Consider the following 19,271-nt stretch of genomic DNA (forward strand, 5'->3'; position numbering starts at 1 on the left):
AGGGACGCTCTAGAGGGCAAAGGAGCAGGATAGCCCAGGGCTTATACAGACAAAGGAAGGAGGAGAAGAGAGGACCCGAGCAGGGGTTAGCTCATAGCCAAGCTGTAGAGAGCTCAGCACCCAGGGTCTCTGAGGTAAGAGGCCTGGGAAGGAAGTTGCTTTTTGTTCTTTCTTTTTGTACGTTTCTTTTGAGTTTCCCTGAGCGAAGGGGTTGAGGAGTGGGAGACATGGTGCAAAATTCATAAGACGGCCCGTCGAGCTAAGGTCAAGGGGAAGCTAACCCCAGGATAGTGCCGACCCCACAAGTAAGACCGGCAAACACCACGCAGGATGGAATAAGCCAATCAGCCTCAGAAGTCAGTATTCTGAAGAGGTGCTAAATCATGAGGCTCTACGGTAGCAGAGGAAGAGGGACATGGTCATGAGCTCAGGACAACTCATAAAGGTGGTGTGAGGATGGGGTGTAGGGGTGGTGGAGCCCCGCTAGTGACCACCGGGACATCCGTGCCATGGAAGATCCTCAGGATAGCCACTCCCCTCACTGAGAAACATTCAAATCGTGGCAGGAAAGATAGGGGAAAGCTTCCCACAGAGGGGCCACCAGCACGGCAATTTTTGGGAGGCTGCAGGGCATACACCCCTCCGTGCATGAGCCAAGGTAGCACGTGACCGATTACTTGAGACCCAGCGGTCACAATCCCAATTCAGTCCACACACACAATGCTACTGTACAGTAAGGCATCTACATGTGCGTTACTATGCAGTAACTAATTAGGCATAAATTTGATACCTGCATGATGCAGGTATCAAATTTACACTTTGACATTATCAAAGTCAGCATAAGTTGCCACATTTACTGCACTGTATGGGCATGCATGTGTAGATGCACGCTCGTACTGTGCACTAAATGTGCATGTGTAGACATGCCCACTAGCTTGTAGGCATCTCAGTAAAACATGCCTAATCCAACTAAAATGGCAAGAATAAAACTTGTGAGAAATGTGAAGACTAATGCAAATTGTAGCAGGGTGGCCTCCTTGTCAGGTCTCCGCTGGCCACCCTGCTCCTGGGGTAACTGCCCGTCTCGCTTTCCTACCATGCCTTGATGGAAAAATATGAGAGTTGTTACTAAGGCAGGAGGCTATCCATTACTTGCCCTGCTGACAAGGGCCTAATACCTGCTCTGACCTTACCTCCACAGGTCCCATGCCTCGGAGATGTTCCTCTGTGTGTGTTACTTCTCTAGCCTGGGGCAAGAGCAAACTGGGCACACAGTTGTAGCTCTTCTCTACAACCCTGTACGGCCGCTCACATGCCACCCCTCTATCACCGGGGTCCCATTTACTCCACTGGCTCTCACCCAGCCTCTTTCATACTGCCCTCTTTCAGGGCCACACACATCCCGCTCAGACTCACTTGGCTTCAGGCTTAGCTCTCCTTGCCTCAGTCAGCCCCGGCACAGTCTGTTGGGTTTCCCCTACTACCCTCACCTGAGCGTTGATTGAGTGATTCTACAACTGTAGGCCTATTTCACTCCTGGCCCCTCACCAGGCCACTATGCCTCCACTGGGCCTCCCCACTCACCCACACTCACAGGGCCACTCTAATCATTGACCCTGTCACTCAGGGTCTCACTAATCCATGCCAGGCTTTACCCTGCCACCTGGGCATGGCCCCAGGTCCCTCCTTCAGCCTGAGCTCTGCCTCAGGGCTCCTTAACAAGCCTGGGCTCCCCTTGTTCATTAGAACACCACCCAGGATGTGGGGTTATAAGGCACCCTGACCCGCCTTTCACCAGGGAGGTAAGTGGCTCGGCATTTCCTGGGTGCTCCCATGCCACTAGGAGCCCCACCAGGCCACCCTTCCCCAGCAGGGTGCAGTTTTACATCTTACACAGGACAAGGAGTCACCTCCACCCCATACCCCCTGCCCTAGCCTCCTGATATTCCCAGAACAGCCTCTTAGCTTGATGTTACCTCCTTCCTTCTTGCAGCAAACTGCAGCACAGCTTATATCACTGGGCCAGAATGGCTGCCCTCATCAGGCACCTGGCTGCTATCTGTTTTCTGCCCATAAAGTGGCAGGCACCAAAGGTGCACTGCCACACAAATACTGAAGGGGTAAAAAAAACTGGCCAGATTGCTTCTAGACTTCTGTTTATTTTTAAATATTTAGTCTCTCTGCTTAGTTTTGCCTCTCCAGTACCTTCTCCTTCCCTGAGAAATTAAAAAAATGCCTTCAGCTTCAGACTTATCAGTAAAATGCATATACAGTTCACACACTATATGTTTATATAGTGTGTGCTATGTTTATATAGTGTGTGCTATACAAAGCCATTACATTGCAAATATTTCTGCAGTTGCTCACTGGCTAAACATGGAGAGAGAAAGAGAATTAAAATAAATGCCTTTCAGCAAAACAATGATAACAGCTTTCTCCATTAGTCAAAAGGAAAGCCAATACAGTACTAGGGGTGATTCTTACAAATGTCATCTAGTTGAACCTGGCCTACTGTAACACAGAGACATATATAAGCCACATCTAGAGTGCCTTTCAGACTAAAAAAAAATAAAAATAAAATCCTGAGCTCAGAATGTGCCTGATCTTTGTATAATTTCAGATCTGGATCCAAATTGTGTATCTGACCTTTATACAAGGATGCACCAAAGTAGGATACCAAATCCCCCATGCTTGTAGGAAGTTTGAATTTGGATCTGAATTATGTAACTTAGCCTATCTGTACTACAATGATCCAGCTCTCTATAATATAATCTACTTCTCTCTCTTGAGGTTTTGAAGAATCACAGCTTAACTTTTTATTTGTAGATAAGACAGTTGTAAAATATAATGAATACAGTATAGCATAGTTAAAATTCCAGAGTATACTAAAACTTGGCTGGTTTGCTGTTTTCTTGTTCAACTCTCAGAAGGAACTGTAAACACATGAGCCTGGGTCTATGTACAATTTATCATATAAATGCAGGATTCCCTGTACATCTTCATAGAGAGGTTTTGTTACAGACACTATGCCTGCCATTCACAGTTCAAGGACCACTATCATTCCAATTCACAACTGCCTGGACTACCTCTTCCACCATTCACAATCATGTAATATCCCTGTGGCAACTACAGGAATGATTTACACAGAAAACAACATTAGGAAGATATTTAATGTACTTTTAGCAGACTTTAATGTGGTGCAACAGATGGAAATTAGGAGTGCTAGCACCATGTGACTTGCTCTCTAAGGATCACCACCAGTAAATCCTCCACAGACCTCAATGGGAACTGCTGATCCAAACTCTGTGACATTTGTGGCTTCACATAGTTTTGATTTAAATCTAGGTTTTAAACTTGGTGCTTCTGACACTTTGTTTTAAGTTGGAGCCTGTAAAGTCTGAGGAAACAGAGGGTTATTTCCATCATTAAACGAAAGTAGCAAAAGTAGCATACTTAAACTGTGGCACCTTGTTTAGTTAATCAGTAACTAAAACAAAACAAGAAAAAAACAATTATGCCAGGAGACTTAAATTAACTGCATGAATTCTACAGATCTTCAGAGTTTTTTTTTTCCCAAACTTCCACATCTCTAACCACAGGAAAGTAGTATGACCTGATGAACAGCCAGGCACAGGTAATCCCAGATGCTACCTTAAATGAGTGCAGCTAATTGGAATCACTTTCCCAAATAACTTTGGCAGCACTGATTTCACAAGCATTCTCATAATTCTATTCAGAAATGTGATGAATATGACATATTCTGTTAAAGCTGTATCTATACTAAAGGTACATTGACTCATGATGCTTTGGTAAAATGTTTCTGCTATGTAAAGCGTTGACTTGCTTATCCAAGGATAGCACAAGACGGACCCTGAAAATGGCTTAAAAACAGATTTGGGTAAATAATAGCCCCTATTGTGCTCATGACATTTCTACAATAACATATTTGTCTTTGTTTAATAGTGTCAGAGTTAAAGCATGTTGCACCAATAATGTTACACAATAGATGCTAATGTAACTCTAACAAAGAAAGCCAAAGGAGTAGGTAGCATAGTTATTTATTTTATTATTGTTCTACTTTTGAGAGGTTTTTTTTTAAAGGGCCATGGCTCTTAATAAAACATCTGGCATACAGCCTTATACAACTCAAAACAAAATGGGATATAACAAGCCAACAAAAATTTGATAACAAATTCCAGAAGGGCCAATGACTAAAGGAGTAAAAATAAAAAAGCATCACAAAAGTGTCAATTGAAAGTGAAAATGCAGACAATGAATCTTGGAGATAGCCACTGAGGGATACCAAAGATCATTCTCAGGGAAGGAGTTCCATTGAGAGGGTCATTGATGTGTGAAGGTTCTACAGTCTAGCCCTATATTCTTGAGGAAATCCTGAGCATGTTAAAAAGATGAAAATAAAAATGGTTCTTCAAAAATAGTAAAAGAAATCTACAGATGGCAACTGGAAGTGGTACCTTTGATAAAAATGATTTTCACTTCAAAACTGACAATACGACACCATTTCCATATAAAACATAATTAGCCCATGGAACTTATTGCCACAAGAAATCATTCAGTCCAAGGGTTTAGCAGAAATTAAAGCAAGATTAAACAATTATATGGATATCATAAATATATGGGGTTATAAGTATAAATATTAAAAATATAAACTGTTTTGAAAGGTATGTTTCAGGTCATAAGTCAACCCTTTCACTAGGAACAGATATATAATGTAAAATGATTTAGCCCAAGAATGTCTGAGACAGAATCATCAGTACGATAACCAACTTTGCAAGAGACATTTTTATATTCACAAATCTTTGGTAAGTACATGCTTAGCTCAAAATTAGCTGGATTTAGGCTTTTGCCGATGCTCTTGCAATTTAAACTACCAACACTGCTATGTCTGTGATTTTACCCACAAATCAAAGCTATGAACATCAAATTGACCTAAACTGGGAATCCAGAGTAGCCAAGTAATAGTGAGATAGCAATAATGAGATGGTATGCTGGTATCAAGCAAAGACTTACAGCATCAGTAGCGAAAGTTTATGACCAAGGGCAACACATCTAGAATTTACAGGTACTTTGTATATCACCTCTGTAATGTTAATCAGTAGGGCTGTGCGAAGCTTCAGTCCCTGATTCGATTTGGCGGAGATTCGGCCTGATTCGGTGGCCAAATCTCCAAATCTGAATCGAATCCAGAGGACCCTTTAATCTCTCCAAATCGAATCAGAACCCTTCAAATCGATTCAGAGAGATTTGGAAAGATTCGGACATAGAGACAGCTTTAAATGTATTTTCACAGTGATCATGAGCCATGCCTGCTACCTCAAGGTATGTAGAAAAAACTTTTAAAGCTGTGTCTGTGTCCAAACCGCTGATGGTTCAAATCAGCATTGACTCTTCAGATTTGGATTTGGCCAAATTGAATCAGGGACAGTGATTCGAATCAATGAATTGAATCACTGTCTTTGATTTGGGCTGCATCTGGATCCCAATCCAAATTGAATAGGGCCCACTTCTCACACCCCTATTAATCAGTACATTATATAGTAGGGGTCTGCAACCTACTGCCCAGTGGAAAAGGTTGACGACCACTTTTATATTGGATTCTTATTTTGATATTATACTTTAAAATAACCTGTGCACCTCAGAACTGTATTCCACTGTTTTAATGTCTGAGTGGATAATCCACAGCATCAAGAAGCTGTGCATTAGTAATAGAATCATAGAAAATTACAGTTGGAAGGGACCTCAGGAGGTCATCTAGTCCAACCCCACTGCTCAAAGCAGAACCATTACTAACTATATCATCCCAACAAAAGCTTTGTCTACCTGGGTCTTAAAAACCTCTAAAGATGGAAATTCCACAACCTCTGGATAACCTGTTCCAGTGTTTTACTACCCTCCTAGTAAGAAAGATTTTCCTAATATCTAACCAAAACTTCCCTTGCTGCAACTTGAGATGGTTGTTCCTTGTTCTGTCATCTGCCACCACTGAGAACAGTCTATTTTCATCCTCTTTATAACCACCCTTCAGGTATTTGACGGCTGCTATTAAATTACCCCTCAGTTTTCTCTTCTCCAGTCCCTATAGAATAAATCTCTGGTATTTTAGAAGTACACATTGTCCTGGTAAAATATTACACAGTATACAGACAACATAAAGAAAAGCCATTTATCCTAAAGGACAAGTGTCTTTTCTCACCTGCTCAACTGAGGGCATGTCTACATGTCACCCTACGACAATGTAACAATCACATGGGTTTACACATGATTGGCAGCCATGTCACCTGAGTGGCATTGCTACTCCAGTATAGCGCGTCGCTATGGCGATATAGCAGCAAAACCTAACCATGCACCATACGCACAGCACAGTAATTGCCTGTACTGTGTCATGCTTTAGTTCTTCCAAAAGGAAGTACTAAAGCATGGCACTGTAGCAATGTGTAAATGCACCCTGAGTGAATCAAACTCGAGTACAACTGGGAATCATTCTAATAATACAAAACCACTGCTTTAACCAACTATATGCATAAATAAAAGGGAGGAGTGCCTCCCTAAAACTCCAAACCTCTGAAGCTTTATTGTTAAGCCCCCTTGGAGATGTGCCTCTCTGCCAGTTTGTTTGAACAGATTGGGAGCACTATTTGTAAAAGTAAGTGGAAGAGTGGGACTGCTGACTACTGCCAAACACATTTAAGGACCATTTCATTAGCCAAAAAGCAGGGTTCATAGTTTCATTATACTGCCATGAAGAAATCATGCATCTTAGGAAGAAAAGGAGGGATTTAGATGAGGGGGAAAAGAATCATGAATTCAAATAAGTACTCAGACCAGCATGAAGACTCTAAACAATGTTAGGATGTGACTCGCTTGTGTGGATTCCCTCCCATCTCATCCCCATTGCTTTTATTGCTGAGGAGAATTTGACAGAAGGATGTTAATGTTTACTTTTTTGCTCCTACCATATTTATATATATATATATATATATATAAACAATAAAAAAATAAATATATATACACAATAAAGTATATATCTCACCTATCTAATGGCAAGGGAGCCATCACCCTGTTCAGCAGTTTATACAGGATTTCTTAGAGGAAAGAGTGATTATCATGCATTTTGACCCTTAAACTTGATTCAGTGAATCAGTATCTGTGGGGTTTCACATTCAACCAAGCATTCTGCTCTGAATTCACACAGGCTATCCCATGTTTCGTTCTTCTGCTGGAAACAGCAGCAACAATAATGGATAGGACTTCTAAGTAAATACTCTGGATTTTCAGTTAGTCCATTATCTGCTAAGATCATTTCCATAGCCCTGTAAGTTCCTGGTTTTCTGCCCCCTCCACCCTTACACTTTATTACACATTTACAACTTATCTGGGAGGTTATAGGGAAAAAAATTATAATTACCTTCCTGCCAAGCCCAGAAGCAGCATAGCAATTAAAACACTATAGCAACAGTTGTTAACATGCAAAGTAAAATTCCAGATCTGACTGTATATTTTTAGGATTAGGGAGGAGTGAATTTAGATTAATAGAACTGATAATGACATTTTTTTGCAATTGGAAAATACTTCCAATACAAGGCAATAAAGTTGGACAAGCATGGATTTCAAGTATCTAAAGAGTACTCAGACTTCTATGTCTCTGGTAATTTACAGTTACAACCTGGATACCTGATACAAGTTGTGGTACAGAGAGATCAGATCAGGACACAACAATGGAAAAGGGGGACATGCAACAAAACTTAAGAGCCAAAAATTTCAAAGTTGACAAAACAAAGTAAGCCTTTACTATGGAAGATCTGTGGAATTAGACTGTGAAACTCACTGCCCCAGTGCTTAGTAAAATACAGAAAGTGAAGGGTTTTTATATGGATAAAAGGGGGTGTAAGGTAGCAATAATTATCATTATAATTTCTCAGTTGCCTTAGATAATAACTATGACAAGCAGTACAGCACAGCTGTTTTTTATATAGATATGATCTTCCTTCTGTTTGCTGTTCATGCAACATACAGTATTATCAAAATATATACTTGACCAAATTCTCTTATTTGCAACCCCCAGTCACTTTACTAGAAGCTGGATCCATTAATAATAATTAATAAGTACATTTTCAAAGGTATTTCAATGGCATTGCTAATTCACTTATTTCTTACTTAACTGCCATACATTCACACAAGGTCTCCACTTCAATTTTCTGCTCTCCTACTGCCACATGTAAACGCACCCACACAGAAATTCTTTCAATATCAGTCTTCCTGCTGATATTGAAAGTATCTCTGTGTGGGCACGTCTACATGTCAATTAATGTACTTTTGGTAATGCCCATTAAATTTAGTACCTCTATTGTGAGGTACCAGAAAAAATCACATTAGCCTATTTTAATGCACATTTGTGAAAGAGTGCGTTTTTTTCGTGATGCTTTAATGCACATTAAAAAAGGCTAATGCGCATTAAAGCACATGTGTAGACATGCCCTGTATGTAGGAATTTTGGTGTGGAAATAAGCCAAGACTCAGAGAAGAGAATTCTGTCCTATCTACCAATATCCATGTTGTTATGTCTTATACAAACATTACCACAATTAGAGTTTGATGCATATAAAGGCATCAGCATGTTAAGAAGGAGTATCTTCTATGAGGACAGAATTTCATATTAATGCTTTTCATTCTTTCACCCCAAAGACCAAATAGCAAAACATTACCATATCTAAAATACACAGCACAATACAAATCAGAATGTGGCAGATAAAGGTTGAAAAAAGCTGATTTAATTGTATTTGACCACACATCACAAAGATGTTTAGGAATGGAGCAAGTATTCTTTGCATAGTTTCAAAGCAGACAGGATGGTTTCAGGCTTTCATAATGTTCTCTAAGCCATCATACCAGCATTATGATGCATAAATACACCAAAAACTTGCCTTGCAGGAAGAGAAATATTTAGGTTCAGTTTGGTCCATGATGTTCATCTCTCCTGCCAATTTTTAAGTTTCCACATATATCTTGTATCCTCAGTTCATATTGTTTATTGCACAATTATATACAGCACGTGCATTTCTATAGTGTGATAAATTCCACAAAGCAGTCAACTGTCCCACACATAAACTCTCTGACATTTCTTTCTGTCCTTGCCAGATTTAAAACTGTCATGCATTTAGGCCAATTTCCAAACCTCCAAAGTCTGGGTGGCTTTTTCTTTCCCCAAACTCCCCCTGCTCCCCAAACTATTTTCAAAGTTTAAAGTGCTTGCACAGTACAAAACTTAATCATTTAACACTCTTTTTTCATTTGTAATTGCGCACAGACCCGAGAAAAAACAGCTACACATTTGATACTGTGCTAATTCAGGGTCAAATTTTACTATTTATAATTCATTGTTACTAGCTAGCACAATTTGTGCACATAATAAATCCCTCCATTCTTCACAAGAAGCTCTTGGTCAAAATCTCTGATTGGACCAATGCTCTAATGCAGTTTCTTAAGGAAGAAAGAACTAGTCCTATATTGATAGGACAGTGAAAGTCTACTGTACTAAAGACAATCTGAACTAATTTCTGAGTTCACTCTAGCTCTGCCCTTTCTTTCTTCCCTGTGATAGATACAAGGAATAGGAAACTAGCAGACTTCCTAGGTTTATGAGATGCATGGAAAAAGCTGCATATTCTTGTGTACTGTGTAATATTGATCCAGTACTTCTGTCTCTAACAACACTGACAGAACTTGGGGTTAGAATGGGGAGATGGACACATGGCCAGCAAGTCTACCATCTTGCACAGAAGAACCTTGCCAGTCATTGGCTGCTATGTGATGGATATATAGTCAAGTCACAGATAAGGTTGGAAGTAGCAGTGGCAACTACTTGATTGACTGCATGGTGCTCCACTCCTTGGCTCTGTATTGTATTCGGGAACAGGAGGGAGGTTCCTATCCTTGCAACTTCTGAGTGGGCCTTTTGTGGGAAGGTCATTTGCTTTGCAGGGGGACAAGAATGTTGCTCCCATTCCAGACACAGAGCAATCCACTGTTAAGGTTACCCAAGGACTGAATGTAAATATAGTTTTCCCACTGATTACATGGCTGTCTCATGAATGTCTGCTCTTATTCCAAATAAGCACTCAACACATCAGCCTACCAATCACAGACATCAGGGGACTCAAGCATTTTGAAGTCATGCTCATATTCAGTATTCTATTTAGGTCCTGTGATGCAAGGGCTTATGTTATCTCATGTCATTACTAAGCAGCATCGTACTTTACAATATCAGACCTAGGAAGCAATTTTTGAGAGTGCTTTTCCTAATTTGCTTTATTAAATATTTGAGTTTCATCCATACATAATAAACAGCATAAGAGAAAATGTATGTAGGATGGAAAATTATATTACATCCTTGTGTTACAATATACTAAAGTACTGGAGATGGCTTTAAGCCATAAAACATTGGGTCTTGAGTTTTTCTGCCTATGTCAGGTATCTAGTGATAATAATCGCATATACTCTGTTTAACAGGGCTGTGATAATTTAAGTATGTATAAATAATACAGTGTGGGAATGCCTACTCATTGCACATAGGTTTTTTATTTGCATTTCTCACAGTGGTAAGCTAAGGCTTAACAGAAATTTTAAATCAGGGGTGGCCAAACCTGTGGCATGCATGTCACAAGTGGCATGGGTTACTTCCATCTGTGGCATGGGGAAAATTTGGGAGGAGGCAGGCAGTACAATGGCAAATAGAGTAGCGAACAGAAAACAGCAAAAGATTGGGCAGGAAACACAGGGCAAGGAGCAGAAAGCAGAGAAAAACAGATTGGGCACAGAGTATAGGGCAGGGAGCAAAAAACAGAGCAGCACAGCAGGCAAGGGAAGAGGACCATAGTGGCACTTGGGGGAGAGCATGGGAATTAATTTGTGGCATGCCTGTCAAAAAAGTTGTCCCCTACTGGTTTAAATGACTTGTCCAAGGTCCCATAACTTAGTTGTAAAGATAAAAGCATGGTCACTTGACTCTGACATCTGTCCTGTGCATGGAACATGCTGCTTCTCACAGCTATCTACCTAAGCAATTTATCCAACCTTTTGCTGGAAGGGAATCTTATTTCAGGAACTGCCTTTTAGTAGGCTCTGTAATTGGAAGGATACCCTTAGCAGAGCTATCATTATTGCTTTGTAACTCAGTATATAAAGTATATTATTTTGGGAATCCATGATGCTATTATGGTGTTTTGAAACTGAAGCTTGAGGGTGCTAAACCTGGTGAATTAGCTGCAGTCCAGTATATGGGTATGAAAGAGATTACAACTCAAGTAGAAAGGGTGCATGGGGATTTTACTTTTCAGTAGATGGCAATGTACAATATGCTTAGGTAAAATTCCGCAGAAAACTTTCTGCCCTCTATGGGGATGTCCAGATGAGCCCACACATGCCTCTTGCAGCATCTCAAACCCCTTTGAGATGCTGCAAGAGGCATATGTGGGAATAGGAAAAGGTTCCCCCTGCTGCAAATTTGCAGCGCGTGGGCAAAATTAGACCCCTGGATATCCAGGGATCAAAAAAAAAAAAAAAAAAGGAGTGAAAAAAGCAGGGCAGGGCATGCTTCTGGGCAGGGCACGCTCCTGGACTGTGCCCTGAGGCAACCAGAAGCTGGGTCCTCCACAGAGACGCTCTGGTAGCAGCCAGAGCGTCTCTATGTTTGCTCCTCACCCTGATGCTGAAGCATGCTGCCTGCCCATACAAGGCAGGCAGCAAGCCAGCTGCAGGGAGCTGGACCCAGGCTTCAGTGCCAGTAAGCAAGCAGGGGGTCAGGGGGGATGAAGGAGGGGGGAGGAGACCATGGGGGGGATCCTTGGTGGGCCCCCCCCCCCCCCAATTCCTGCCCTGCCCAGCCCCACCCCCTGCCTGCCCCCCTGAGCCTCCCTGATGGCTGCCCCACCCGGCCCCATCCCTCCAAGCCCCCCAATCCCTGCCCAGCCCCATTCCCTGCCAGCACCCCCCTGCACTCCAGCACCCCAGCATCCCCACAATTTCAAAACAAACAAACAAAAAACCCCAGGACTCACCGGCAGTTCCAGGTGCTGCTGGGGTCACTGGAACCCCCTCCACACAGTGCAGGGCATGGTGACAGCCCCAGCAGCCGCAGCCCGGGTCCTGCTGCCCCCTGCCACCCCATGCTGCCTGGGGGGGTTCTGCCAGGAGGCCCCAGAGCCCCACAGTCCCTGCTCCTGTAGTGAGGAGTGGCTTTTTTTTTTTTTTTTTTTTTTTGAAGTGCCAGAGGCTGGGATAGGGGAGGCAGCCATCGGGGGGGGGGGGGAGCTGGGGGAGCAAGAGGGGCATGGGGCCAGGCGGGGCAGCCATTAGAGGGTCTTGGGGAGCAGTGGGGGCCTGGGTGGGGCACCCATTGGGGGGGCTGCAGGAGTGGGCAGGGGATGGGCCAGGCAGGGCAGCCATCTGGGGCACTGGGGTGGGGCACGTGGGCCCTGTGGGTGGGGGTTGTAGCTCCTGCGGGGGCCTTTTGACTCCTGTGGGGTGCTGTAACCCCTGTGGGGGTGCTGTGGCCCCTGTTGGTTGGCTGTAACCCTTAGTGGGGGGCTGTAACCCCTGTTGGGGGCTGTAGCCTCTGTGGGGAGGCTGTGGCCCCTGTGGGGGGCAGCAAAACATATACGTATTTAGAATTCATTTTATTATGATGATAGAGGCACTGGTAGGCTTCCAAATTGCTTTAACACTGTAGATATATCAATAAAACATTGCCCATAGCCCTGAGCTACTTGCTAGAGCAGCTTTATGTACTGCTGGGGACAGCACAGATGCTCACCTGGGCTCAAGTTCCCCCTGGCTGCAGATCCGGGAGGACCCAGGCAGGGTTATTTTGCCCCAAGTGGCACAGTTTGCCCCACACCAAAGTGCATGTCTGGGCACATGCGCTGAGGCAAAAAGCCCCAGCTCAAATTTGCACCACTTCTATTTGAGCTGCTACAAGCATACATGCCTGCATGTGTGGATGCGCCCTATGTGTTCTCTATGAGTGCATCTTGAAAGGTGTTTTGGACTAACAAGCCTCCTGGCTGGTTGCCTAAAAAATAATAATAATAAAATGTCTTTCTTATCTGAGGCTGATATTTCAGCACAGACCAACATACCAATTGCAGTTCTTGCCATGATATATGCTGGCACACTGTGGACCACTAGAGGAGGATTCAAGCATTTATCAACTTACTTGCTGCTCAGGCAGCGTCTGAGTGAGTAGGAAGCTCCTCCTCCACAAGTGCGTGAGCATTCACTCCATGAACCCCAGGCATCCCACAGCATGTCTCTGTTTTCCTCAGACCGAGCTGTTCTGGAACTCTAAAAAAGACAGAAAAAAAAGAACAGGGGATCAGTGCAGGGAGAACTACTGTAAGTCAATATCATTATAATTCACCTCACCTTTCGTTATACTGGATATGCTCTGCATCTTAGCAGGTAGTGCAAAACAGCTGTTTTGGTGAACTTTCTAAATTGGTGCATACCAAATGGCTGCATGTGGTAGATGGGGTTATGCAATACACCCTTCATCAATGTTCTGTTGCTTCCTTACCTGGGCACTAAAGATGATTCAAGTGAAAAAGCACTTTATATAGAGTAGTAAGATTGGGGATTTTTCATGGTTAGTTGGAAGGAAGTCTTCATCTGGGAAATCAGGGACTGTGTTTAAGAGTATTTCTGCTGTGCTAGAATGAAAGAAAGCAGTAATGGAGATCATATTGAAGCCTTTTCCTAGGATGCCCTTGGAGAAAGACTTTTCATAATGAATCCAAGTGCAACAGACAACAGATACAATTACTACATAAATTACGTTTACATATGAGAAACCAGAACCCAACTTCATCACTGCACAGCAACCTCCTTAAAACGCTGCAGGAGTAGCTTTGTTTGGCTCCAAAATGACACGGATGCTCTTCAGCACCCCGTGAACTAATTAATAAAAATATAGCACTTATGACTTTTTAACACTGCAGTAACAGTTTTTAGCTTACAGACCAAATTTTCAATATATCATATCTTCATTTGTGCAAGGACAATTTATATGGGCAGTTCTTCTGCTCTAGACCCCTGTGTATGCAAATGATGGGATAATGTGGACACACAAATCCCATTTGGGCAATTAAGTTTTGCTAGGGGAAATTCAATAACCTATATGAGCAGGTTAAGGTGTTTGAAAAATGTCTATGTCATATGGAGGCCAGGTGGAGCCTTCACTGCAAACCTAGCTCATAGTACTTTGGGCCGTTTCCAGAGAATACTGCACTTTTACTGGTTTTAGAATAAATTAAAGGGATAGATAATAATGGGCGGGCAACTTTGGCATTGGACTTTCCTAAGGTGAAAAAAGCCAACAGGCATCATCACTAGTCAATAGCTTAAGATTCACAGGAGTCTGTGCTAGCTGTCAGCCTAGACGGATTCTTTTGGGATGAAGAGACAGTTCAACACAGAAATCATTTTGTTATTATCAACAGAGCTGTGTAAAACTTTTGTGATGAAATATGAAACCTGGCAAAATACTCCAGTGTTGGATGCCGCTATTCACAGGCAGAAAAGGAAGTGTTTGGCTGTGGTTTGGGGCTGTGAACAATTTCAATAAGTATCTGTTCAGTAAAGACTTTGAACTTTTATCACAGACCCAGATCCAAATTCAAACCCTCAACATCTACTTTGAGATGAGCACTATGATTGATGACTTTTGTCTTTTAAACACTTACTAAGCAGGATTTATTAATGTGAGAGGGGAATTACTTCATTTAAAGTTATAGCTGACAGTTGTCTGTAAATGTAAGCACAGTAATCTGGCATTTATTAATTATTTTAACTAGTAGTACTAACAAAATTTTCCAACATGGGGATCCATTAATTCCGTAAGAGATGGCAGGGGGCTTGCAGTATATGCACCACAAAGTCACCAATGAACCTGAGGGAGCACCCACTGGTTGAAGAGAAGGTACAGCATTTTTAGCACACCGATACTCAGCTCAACTGGATTGACCCAACCATCAGGAAATAGCTACTTCACGAGAGGCATGCTCAACAGTGATTGATACTAGTGGTAGCAGAGGTCCTCCCCTATTAACTACCTGATGCATATCATGACCTGAGTTAATGAAATGTACTTAATAGGAAAAACAAAAGGAGCAGAGGAAGGAGGCATGGTGGGCCAAAATCATTCCTGGTATAAAAAGAAAGACTTCACTAGAGTTGTACCATTTCATAGCAAGTTGAATTTGGTTGTGTGACAGTGCATGAGAGAAGGTGAAGGCGAAGGCGAAGGCAAAGGCAAAGGTGGGGGAAGAGGGAGGGAGAGAGAGAGGGAGAGAGAGATGGTATATCTGGATTACATCATTTTATTAAATAAACAAACATTATAGAAACTCCTGAGTTTCTTTATGACCAGTACACCAGAACACTCCTAAGCATAGACAATGTGTGTAATTTATTTGATAGGCCTTTATTCTTCCTACTGTATACTTTATGGTTACATAGCCATATTTGACTATGTGTTCCTTTAAGAAGTTATGGTTACAAACATTTTATAATAAGAAACTAAATCATAGTGACATGTGTTACGAGAATGGCTGTAGGCAACTTACAATTTGGGAAATAATTGATTAATTCTGTCCATGAGGTGCTGTGGGACACATCTGAAAGGCTCACACCTCTTTTAAAGGCACTCCACTTAGTTTTATTGCCATGTACACCCATATGGCAATTCAGGTGCTGCTTCTCTGGACACACAGTTAATTGATCTGAAGTCTCTAAAGGCAGCAAAGCACTGAATCACTTAATGGTGGATAGATCTTTTGTACTTGTCTAGTGCTTTCTGGGAGCCAGCTTGTTCCTTTTATATTTTACAGATCTTTATTAATTTTTTTGAAAGTTTCTTACATGTTGAGGACCTGGTTCTTCCCTCAGTTATAGAGTCCCTGTGAAGTCCATGGGAACTGCACTTGTAATCATACTCAATTTGATGGCTGAGAGAACTCAGTTTCAATAATTTAAACCAGATATCAGTGCTTTGACTACTCCAGCTGAAGCAATAATTAATTTACATTGTTAATTTCATTCCAGCAGTTTGATTCTATCCTGTTATCCTGGCACAATGTGTGAGTTATTCCAGGGAAACCAGTGGTGTTAAACATGTCAAGAACCATGCCCCGAACTACAAAACAGCTTCAGAAGAGATCATTTGAAAGAAAAAAAATTCACAGGACAGCTGTCAAGTCCATTTTCTTTCCCCCTCTCAGTTGTTTCCTTGTATCACTACATACAGTCCAAGCCTAAAGTGAGGCCCATTTGTATGCCTGCATGGGTGAAAAAGCAAGATGTTTCCTGCAGCTGCATCAAGCGCAGCTATTTGTTCTTAATGGAATGGCCACGTGAGTGGCGAGAGTCAGGTGCATGAATGATAGGCAAAGCACACACCACCGCTGTCCCCTGAACTCCTGCCCCTTGACACTTCACAATAGTGCTCATGCAGCATTCCTGCTGTTGCTGCTCATGTAGCCTTAAAGGCACAAGTGTTTCTTTTTTAAACCAGACCCTTCATTGTCAAAGATAAATATTAGGGTTGTGTGAAGCTTTGGTACGCGATTCGATTCTGAGAAGATTCAGCCTGATTCGAAGAAGCTTCAGAGCCTCTGAATTGATTCTGAAAAGATTCAGAAAAGATTGGGAAATTTGGAGATTTGGAGGTGGTCTTTCAGGGAAAGAGAAACTGAGAAGAGGGAGGGAGAACAGTGGGGGAAGGACTGACATCTCTAGCCGGCCAGTGATTTTGATCTCTCCCCAAGTCCCCTTCCAATTACAGTGTCTGGGGGAGGGACATAGAAATAGCATATAAGCCTCTGTCTGCAGGCATTCTGTGCCTTTTGTAAGCTGTTTCTGCCTGAGTAAGCAACAGCGCCTGAAAGGTACTGGACTGGCTTGGCTTCCTAGTCAGTCACCGGCTACTTTTTGTTCTTAGAAGGGATTGGATAGGATATAGCTTAGCTTAGTTTACTAACTAGAATCCCTCTACTTTAATTATCCCTATCCAATTCATTTCTTTCAATTTATATTTGTTCTTGGCTTTTTTTCCCCAAAACATTTTAAAAAGAAAGCTGTGTTTTCCCCAGCAGTGTGATCCATCCCTGTGCAGGGAAGCACACATTACACACACTCACACACATACATCATAGAAGAAGAAGTCAAACATTCATAGCAAAAGAAGAAGAGATTATATATAGTTATTAATATTATTAGTTATAGTTAGTTACATACAGACTAAAAACAACACAGAAGAAGCAGTCAGATTAACACAACATAGAAGTCAGACAGTCATAGAAGAAGAAGAAGAAAAAGAAGAGAACAGATTTTTAGGTACTACATAACAACACAGAACAGTAAACCAAACACAAGACAGAAGAAGAAGAAGTTACACATTCAGATTCACACCACAGAATAAGACACCAAATTATATATAGTTATTAATAATCAATCATACCATTACCTAAATCACACTACACACAACACAGAACTCAGATACAGATTCATGCAAGTCAGAGAGTTATAGAAGAAGAAGAAGATAATAGATATTTTAGGCACACTACAAAACACCACAGAACAGTAAACAAAACACAACACAGAAGAAGTCAGATACACAGACACATTTTCCAGCACAGGAAAGATTAATCTGTAGCGTGCTGGGAAGGCAGGTGCCAGGTCTTCTGGCAGGGAATGGAGAGGGGCTAGAAGGGTAGGGGGAGAGCTAGAGCTGCAAGTCCCCCCACCCCCCCAAACATAGATGCATCCTCTTTCCTGGCATCCATGAGGCTTCTGCTGACAGTGGAAGCAAGGAGGTGGGAGCAGTATGTGTCCCTGAACCTGCACCACCTCCCCTAACTCCAGAAATAGGCACCAGTAGCAGAGTAACAGTCTTCTCCATTCCGATTTCATCTCCCAGCATGAACCTCCTACTGCCAGAGGAGGAGCTGGATCTGGAACCAGGGGATCTGAGCACTCTGGCAAAAGAAATTCTGGGGACCAACGGGGAATCTGTCTTTGTGCTCCACACCCCTCAAAGTTCCCCATGACCCAGGTCTCCTTCTCCAGAAAGCACCTTGGAGGAGGTTGAGGTTGAGGTTGTGGAGGCTCAGACAAGTGGCTCAGCTGAGTCAGTTCTTCCTGCTGTTGTGCCTCAGCCTGCTGAGGAAGTGGATAAGGCTGGAGCCCCATCCTCAACCGAGAAGCAGGGGAGTAGTGTAGTGTGGGATCATTTCAAGGTGGCAGATGATCCTAGGCTTGTTATCTGCCAACACTGCTGAAGGCAGATCACCACCACGGTGATGCTGCTGCATCTCAGGAGCCAGCACCCCCTTGCCCTTCTTCCTCCTAAGCCTGGCACCAGTGCAAGCATGCCCAAAGGGAAGTCTCCCACTCACTCCAAAGCCTCCATCCCCACAAAGCAGAGGCAGGCCACCCTGGAGAAGTGGGGGAAAGCTGCAGAGAGAGGGGGGTGCGTTGCAAGGGTAAGCAAGACCACCCAAAGCACTAGGGAGATGCTTGCTCTGGATAGCCAGCCCTTCTCCTTAGTTAAGTAGTCAGGATCCAGGTAACTCGTGATGCCCATGTGTAGCATGAACTGAACTAATGTAGCTGATGTTAACATAGAGTGTAATAATAGTAAAATGTAACCATGTTAGTCTTGTCCTGTAAGCAACTTGAAAACTCCATTTTGTATCCTTCTGCTTGACATAAGTGAATGAACTTTGCATAGCCTCTATGTATGAGTGTGTGTAAAAGGGTGAATGGTGAGAGAATGGCATAGAGACAGTAGAAGATTCAACTGTTTATGTAAGCAACAAGGCGCCAAATGTAAGTTACCAACCACTAACTAACTAACAAATGGCTGAAGAATCCCTTTGAAGCTTGAAGGCACAAAGGAGATAACAGAAGAAGAAATTCTGGCAGACGGGCAACAAAAACACTCCAAGGCTAAGATAAGCTGAAGACAAAAGAAGAACAATTGCAAAAACAGAAACTGGGTATGGAAAAACCCCAAAGCATTGAAACAGAAGATGCCAATCCTTATAAAAGAACACTTTGAAAATGCCAAGTTGGATGAGCTTCTTTCTCTACTGCTGTTTCACTGGAGCACAGATGCATCTGTTCACCCCGCTCCAGCTGTTATCTTTAAATCTGCTATCTTCAAATCATCATCATCTACTCAATAAGCCTTGGTTGGC

General features: G+C 42.5%; 1 protein-coding gene across 2 annotated transcripts in view; it reads right to left on the minus strand.

Annotated features, from left to right (window-relative positions):
• LOC102561753 (ADAMTS-like protein 1) overlaps positions 1 to 19,271 on the minus strand; it is a 744,302-nt gene that overhangs the window by 135,523 nt on the left and 589,508 nt on the right. For both annotated transcript variants that reach the window (XM_019483696.2, XM_059724687.1), the window contains exon 4: positions 13,232 to 13,359. In XM_019483696.2, coding sequence (XP_019339241.2) covers positions 13,232 to 13,359 — 128 coding nt within the window. The remainder of the gene's footprint in view (positions 1 to 13,231; positions 13,360 to 19,271) is intronic.

This window comes from Alligator mississippiensis, chromosome 3 (genome assembly GCF_030867095.1).
Source record: "Alligator mississippiensis isolate rAllMis1 chromosome 3, rAllMis1, whole genome shotgun sequence".
In the NCBI taxonomy this organism is placed as follows: Eukaryota; Metazoa; Chordata; order Crocodylia; family Alligatoridae; genus Alligator; species Alligator mississippiensis.